Genomic DNA, 7,212 nt, shown 5'->3' with positions numbered 1-7,212 from the left:
TCCTTGTCATTTGCACTCAGCTCCGCCCCACCCCTCCCTCCCTGTGCTCACCTGGGTTAAACCCTGGCCCGCCTCTGCCCGGCTTCCTGAGGCTGGAGGGAAACCGACCCCGTCAGACTGGATTCAGATTAAATACAGCCGCCCCTTGGAAAGCCAACGTTTGGTCACCTCCCCACCCTCCTCATTGCCTTCTCCCCCACCGTGATTTTGCATCCTGTGTCGCCAAAGAAATGAGTCGTAACGAGGAAAAGAGAATACCTGCAAGCTCCCAGCGCCACGTCTCCGAGCCTGCGAGGGGCCCTGGGGTGAGAACGGGCAGCCCATCCTCTCCACCTGCCTGGGAGCTGCCCCAGCTAGCGTCCTCTTCCCGCCGTCAGCACGTAGAGGTGCTGCAGTGCTGCCGTCCGGCTGTGAGGGTCCCTTCTGCCACATCCCCAGGCAGCCCAGTCTTTCCTCATTTTTTAAGAAACAAAACACTTCTTTAGGGACACCGGTAGATTCCATGTTACTGAACCTGACGGTTCTTTACCCTCCTCCTACTGACCCATCAGTAGCATTTGACCCAGTGGTCACTCCTTACCCCGAACCACGCTCTCTGGGTTCCGAGGACACTGCTCCTGGTTTTTCTCCCACCTCCCTGAGGCCTCTTCCCGGTCTCCTTTGCTGTCTCCCCCTCACCTCCCCAGGCAGTAACTCGCTGTGCCTTAAGGGCTCCGTCCTCGGGCCTCTTTCTAGACCTGTGGCTCTAAGCCTGACCCAAATCCAACGCTTCCCGGTTCTCCCAAATTTCTGTCTCCCGGACCTGAACTCAGACCCAGTGGGCTGCCCGTCATCTCTGCTCATGTCCAGCATGGGGCGTCCCTGGATCCCTGCTTCCGCCACGCCCCCGCTGATTCTTCACATCCCGTCAGTCCTACCTTTGAAAAGTATTCAGAGTCTGGCCCTTTCTCTTCCCCTCCACGCCCCCCACCCCAGCCACCCGCCGCGCCCAGCTCCTGCTCTCGGCTGCCAGTTTGTTCTCAGCACAGCAGCCAGGGCGCCTCTTTAAGACTCACGTCGGCTCACACACCGCGCCCCGAGCCAGCGCTCCAGAAACGCTGCGCCACCCCTACCTTCTTCCCGCACCCAGCTGTGCGCAAGGAGGGGCCCGGGCCTTGAGGTGCGGCTGCCCCATGTCTCGGTGATGCCATTCCAATAGGTCCTTCCGACCCTCCACTGTGGACTCAGTAGCAGGGAGATGAAGAGGAGGGTGACCGAGAGACCACAGTTGGCCCGCCTGCCCCGTCCCGAGGGTCTCCTGGCCCACCTCCTTGCCTTCTCGCACCTCATTCTGGACTTCAGGAGAACAGGCTTCAGAAGGCTCCAAGACTGCGGGAACCCTAGACCCCAGGCTCCAGTTGTTTTCTGTCACCTTCGGAGGCAGAGCATGAAGCAGCCTTGCCTTTTTGTGCTGCAAAAAGGGGCACAAGGATACCCCTCCTGTCTAGCTCCCATCTTTCGGGACTCGCTTGGACACTGCTTCCTGAGAAGGCTTCTAGACCTTCCTGACCTTTCTCCCCGCCCCCCGCCCCTCAACACGCACACGGGGTTTGCCGCCCGCCTTCCGCACTTGACACCCGTAGCTGTCCTGCTTATTTTCTAGCCGTCCGAGTTCTTTTCTCACCACCTAAGGCTTGCCCCCTGCCGCTGAGAGTATGCAGTCTAGGGTGATCCCTGCTGTGTTCTATCCAGAATCTGTCCTACTGTGTGAAGGCCTTGCTTCCTTTCATCTGCAATGAGAGCGTGAAGTGTGACGCACGGTTGCTCTTGGACGCGTGTGTAGATGGCAGTTTGTGGCGTCCTTCCCCTGACTGTCCCTGTTGTCTAGCAGCTGACGATGCCGCTGCCTGGCTCCCAGCTGCCCCTGCCTCGGTACGGCTCTGGGCAGCAGCCCCTGCTCCTGCCGCAGTCCATCCAGCTTTCACAGGGGCAGAGCCTCTCTGTCGGGGCGCCCCGAAGAATGCTCCCACCCGGGTCCCAGCCTTCGGTCCTTAACACCAGCAGAGAGGTGAGGATGACTCCGTCTTGCTGTGGCCCTGGGGTGGGGTGGGGCTCCCGTCTCGGAGACCCTTTCTGGCCAGTCAGGAGCCACTGTTGCGGGGGAGAGTGCCGGAGGTCTGGGACGCAGGCTCCAGGCCTCGCCAGACCGCTGGTGGCCCACTCGTTGCCGAGTCCTCTCAGTCCCGTGGCAGGAAGCCCTGGTCGCATGTTACTAGCAACGTGAACAGGCCTGGGTGAGCAGGGCAGGGAGGAAGGTGCCTGCGGCTGAGGTCTGGGGGGCCGAAGTCCTTGCCAGCTCCCGGGGTGCTGCAGAGGGTGGCCTCCGGGGCAGAGAGGGCCCGTTCACTGCGGCCAGTGCTCAGGGCTGGCGCACAGTCTGCCCTCCCCGCCCGTGCCAAGGGAACAAACACACGTGGTCGCTCCTGCCTCCAGCCTGCACTGGAAGGCCAGGCGTGCACGCTCCTTGACGAGATGCCTCTCTGTCCTGAAGCCCTCGTGGCCCCCACTGGCTCTGCCCAGGGTGGTTGGTGGCGGGGGCAGCTGTCCCCAGGGCGTTCCAGTGACAGCCCATCACTTCCCGGTGTCTTTAGTCCTCTCAGATGGAGATGAAGGGCTTCCACTTTGTCGACAGTAAACAGAATGTTTCTTCAGGAGGCTCCATGCCATCACCACAGACCTACAGGTAAAGAGATGCCCTGGGGGTCAGATGCTCACAGCTGAGCCCTCTCTGTGGAATCGCGGGCCCAGGGAGAGCAGCGCGAGGGCACTGAGGCTGGGTCGCCTTTGGCAGCCTGTGTGTCACCGTGAAGTTCCAGTGCTGGGACACAGGGGACTCAGGAACTCTGGGGCATGGCTTTGCTTTTAATCATCATCATAAAATGTTCTGGTATGGGAGAACTTTCTGGAAAGGCAGGGAAAGGAAAGGCTAATGTTATAATAGCGTCAGGACAGACCCTGGCTACTAACAGCTTTCTCACCAGATTTTTTTTTTAAAGATTCACTGGCAGAGAGGGCAGATACCCTGGAAGCTGGGGGGTTTCCTTTCCTGGGGCCACATGGCCCTTGAATGGCCTTGTGACCCCACCAGGGCTTGCTGCTGCTGGGCTCGTAGGGCGAGAGCTGTACCTTCTTTGCCTTCTCAGGATCTGTCTCCGCCTCCAGTAACCGTCCCGGGTCCCTTGGCTGGATTCAGAGGGGGGCTTTGTATCAGTCATGATGTTGAGTTACAGTTGACCCTTGAACAACGCAGGGGTTAGGGGCGCTGACCCTCCATGCATTTGAAAATTCAAGTATAACTTTACGTTTAGCCCTTCGTGTCCACAGTTCCACATCCGAGGATTCAACCAACTGCAGATCGTGTAGTACGTGCTTACTGAAAAAAAATCCACGTGTAAGTGGACCCATGCAGTTCAAACCCGTGATGCTCAAGGGTCAGCGGGACTCAGCGCGTTAGAAAGTCAGGGAGCGCCTGCTTCTGATGGTTCTCTCACCCGCGGAGAAGCGTGCGGCTGGGGAGGCAGCACACGGCGCTTGGCCCGAGGGTTGGCACAGTCGACTCTTGTTACTTGTGGGAGATTCCTGGAGGTTCCTCCTGTCTGCACACGAGTAAAACAGGTGTGCGTGACCTGCAGTGCCCTGCGCGAGGCTGCCGGCGTGGCTGAGGGCAGGGTTTGCCCGCACGGCCGCCCGCCCTGCCCCGTCGCGCTCGGAGTGTTGAGGCCGAGTCCTGCTCCGTGGTCACGTCAGTCCGTACTCCAGCTGCATTTCCCGAGAGAGGGCTTTTTGTGAATTTTCCTCCGTGTCATTATCTTTCCTGTTCTTATTTTCACCCTCTTGGCTTGACTTGACTTTTGTTTTGCTTTCCAGCCATATTTTTCACATAGGCCAAAATAACAGACCTGTAAGAAAAATATACATGGACAGCAGCGCCAAACAATGAGTGTGATTTGGAAGGAAAAAGGAAGCTTCAAGCATAAAGAGAGGCTGTCGTTCCCCTGCTGCCCCAGGCAGGTTTTAGCCTCATCTGGCTGCAGAGCCTTCCTCAGAGGCAAATCCAGAAAGGGACGCTCACATAACAAGAGTCGCCTGTGTCCATTCACTGTAGGAATGGCAGCAGCAGCTTTATTCTTTGGAGAATGTTTACAAAATATAAGCCTTAATTAGTAGCCTTTGTATTGTTGGTGTCTTAGTGGGGTTGAGGAAATTGGTATATTTTTACAGTGCAGTGTTGCCTAACTTTTCTGGAAACAGGGCTTCTGAGGCATGCCCTGTCAGAAAGGCGTTCCCTGGTCAGATACTTGGGGGGCGTGCATGCCCGAGAGGGCTTGTTGGGGAGTCGGGGTGCACCTCAGCATAGGGCCTGAGCAGCCCCTGGCCCCCGGGGGAAAGTCCTGTAGAACTTTGCACACGTAACTACCTAACGATTTTGACCCCAGGATCTTTTTTCCACGTAGCGCCTGATTAACATCCCTGGGAGCTAGTTGTCTGGTCGGTGGAACACATTTAGAAAGATGTTCTACATTTTTGTTACTTTTGGTATCTCTCTTTACCACCCCTACCCTCCACCCCACAAGTGAAGACTGGAAAGATACTCAGCATAACTCACATATCAGGTTTGTTTGTTTGTTCGTTCGGGTTTTTTTTTTTGGCTGCGCTGTGCGGCTTGCAGGATCTTAGTTCCCCGACCAGGGATCGAACCTAGGCCCCCGCAGTGGAAGTGCCAAGACCTAACCTCTGGACTGCTAGGAAATTCCCTTTTCTTTTTGAAGTCTAACTCCTGTTGGAGTTGAAGTTCATTTTTGTTTCTTTTTTAATTTTTTTTTTTTTTTTGCTGTGCCACACGGCTTGCGGGATCTTAGTTTCCCTACCAGAGATTGAACCTGGGTCCACGGCAGTAAAAGCATCAAGTCGTAACCACTGGACCGTCAGGGAATTCCCTCATGTGTCAGGTTAATAGACCTTTTGTCTGGAGCATCATGTTGGTCTAGACCCTCCAAACCTGAGAGACGGTTGGTGTCCGTCTGTCGTCTTGACCGGTCAGTGTCTGCCCGTGCTGGGGACCTGGCTTCTGCCCCTCAGGTGTGTCCCCATGAGCTGGGTTGGAGGTGCCAGGGCCCAGTGGCGACACCCTCGCCCCCTGCGCTCTGGCTGTCTGGGTCTGTTTCCTCTGTTGGAGGCTTGACTCCGTTTCCGTGGTGACGCGTGTGTTCTCATCCCCTCCTTTGGTTTTTTCAGGCCTAGCTCTGCTAGCCCCAGTGGGAAGCCCTCTGGATCAGCAGTTAACATGGGCTCTGTGCAGGGACACTACGTTCAACAGGTAGAAGATGGCTTTCCAGACCCTCCAGCCCCGGACGCTTAGGCCCGTCTCCAAGTGCCAAAAGAGGAGGGACTGTCCAGCCGTTTGCGTGCTCCTCTTAGAACGAGAGACGTGCCCTGGCGCTTAGAGCGTGGCGTGGGAGCCGGGGAGCCCGAGTCGCCCCTGGAGAAGGCACTTCTCCTCTTGACGGGCGTCTGGGTCCTTCCTTGTCCGCAGAGAAGGGAGGGTGCGGGTTCCTCTGAGGAGGTGGTGCCGGAAGGTGGACTCTCCCTCCGCAGCCATTGGGCTGTGAAGGTGCTGGGACCCGCTTAGGCCCGTGGGTCAGCTCTAGGAGCCGGGGGTGTGCGTGCGCGTGCGTGCCTGGCGTGTGTGCCTGCGCGTGCTGGCCTCGTAAGTGCTGTGTCTCGTCCTCGTCTTGGCCGGGTGGGATCCAGACGGAATGATGTTTCCCCGTTTTGTAACGAGACGGGTCTCTTGGCGTCTTTGCCTTCCTCGTGATTCTCTTCACTCCTCTAAAATGTGACCAGGCTCCAGAGCTCAGACTCGTCAGGAGGGGGGTGTTAGTAAAACAGCACTCTTGGATGGTGGAGGTGGAAGCTTGATTGTTCATTTCACGTCTCCTAACTTGGTTCCCCGAGGGTCGCTCTTTGAGTTGCTTGGACTGAGCCTCTAGAGCTTTCTTCAGAGCTCCCCCCACTGTATGAGGGGCCGAAGGCAGGCTGCTCACTCTGCGACACACCTCACTGTGCAGAGCTGCAGAGTAACGGGACCCTGACCGCGACTCTGGAGGTCAAATTAGGGGCTTGGGGAAAGGTTTCCACACCGTGGGAGTCAGGGAGGGTGGAAGATCTGGGAGACCAAGTTGGGCAAGAGGCCCTGCGCCCCCTCAGCACAGTCGGGAGCTCTGAGGGGCGTGGGGTGCACTGATTTGAAAAAGGTCCCTCCAAGCGGCCTTGGGTGTGCCGCCTGCAGAGAGGCCCCTGGGCAGCGCAGAATGGTTCCCGGAGGACCCGGGGTCCTCCCGCGGCTCCGAATCACTGCGCTCAGCGCCCGTGGGAGGGACCAGAGCAGCCTCAAGCCAGCGTCCTTCCCAGGCCAGTCACTTCTGAGCTTGGTCCTTCGACCGAAGGATGGGCTTCTTAGGGTGGCTTTCCTCTGACTCAGGAGCAGGAAGCGGGTGGTGGGACCGCGGATCCTGGCAGGCGTGTCTGCATGAGGGTGACTTTCTTTGTCCCCATCCGTCTGTCCAAAGGCAAAACAACGAGTGGATGAAAAGCCCAGCCTGGGAGCCGCGAAGCTGCAGGAGGCCCCCTCAGCCGCTTGCCAGCTGAAGCGAACTGGAGCGATCAAGCCCCGGGCGGCGGCGCTGGAGGAGAGCAAGGCCTGAAGAGCGGGGCCTGGCCGGCCCGGGAGGCCTGCCGCCCTCGGCCTCGCTGCCGCCGGAGGCTGCGGGGTCGCCCCGGTGGGTCCGCCGCCCACCGGCCTGGCCCCGACTGCGGGACCTCCCTGCTGTCCTCCACGCCTGCAAGCTCCGTTGCCCAACCAGCTTCTGCACCCGTGGATCTGTGGCGTTGCCCTGCTTGGCTCTAACACGAAACAAACAAAAAAAAGCAAATGACTGCGTCCCCGCCTCCTGTGCGCCACGACCGTGGAGTGAGCGAGCGAGCCGTCGTGCCGCGCAGACTGACCCCGCCCTCCCCTCCTCCTCCTGCTTCTGGCGGCCGCGGCGCCCTCCACCGAGCTTCCTTCCCTCCCCGCTTTCCGTCCCCGGGCACAGTGGTCTGGCGGCAGGGCCGTTTTTAGTTGAGGCTTTTTGTTCTCAAGAGCAGCTAAAGGTTTTTACAAAAGAGAAAGGG

General features: G+C 58.5%; 1 protein-coding gene across 1 annotated transcript in view; it reads left to right on the top strand.

Moving 5' to 3' along the window:
* The window catches only part of PRRC2B (proline rich coiled-coil 2B), a 56,892-nt gene extending 50,149 nt beyond the window's left edge, over positions 1-6,743 (top strand). The window contains exons 28-31 of the mRNA XM_007453121.1: positions 1,871-2,047; positions 2,631-2,722; positions 5,275-5,356; positions 6,609-6,743. Of these exons, the coding sequence (XP_007453183.1) occupies positions 1,871-2,047; positions 2,631-2,722; positions 5,275-5,356; positions 6,609-6,743 (486 nt within the window). The remainder of the gene's footprint in view (positions 1-1,870; positions 2,048-2,630; positions 2,723-5,274; positions 5,357-6,608) is intronic.
* The last annotated feature ends 469 nt before the right edge of the window (positions 6,744-7,212 follow it).

The sequence above is a fragment of the Lipotes vexillifer genome, unplaced genomic scaffold, assembly GCF_000442215.2.
Source record: "Lipotes vexillifer unplaced genomic scaffold, Lipotes_vexillifer_v1.1 scaffold149, whole genome shotgun sequence".
NCBI classification, from domain to species: Eukaryota; Metazoa; Chordata; class Mammalia; order Artiodactyla; family Lipotidae; genus Lipotes; species Lipotes vexillifer.
This window is presented reverse-complemented; position numbering and strand designations above follow the sequence as displayed.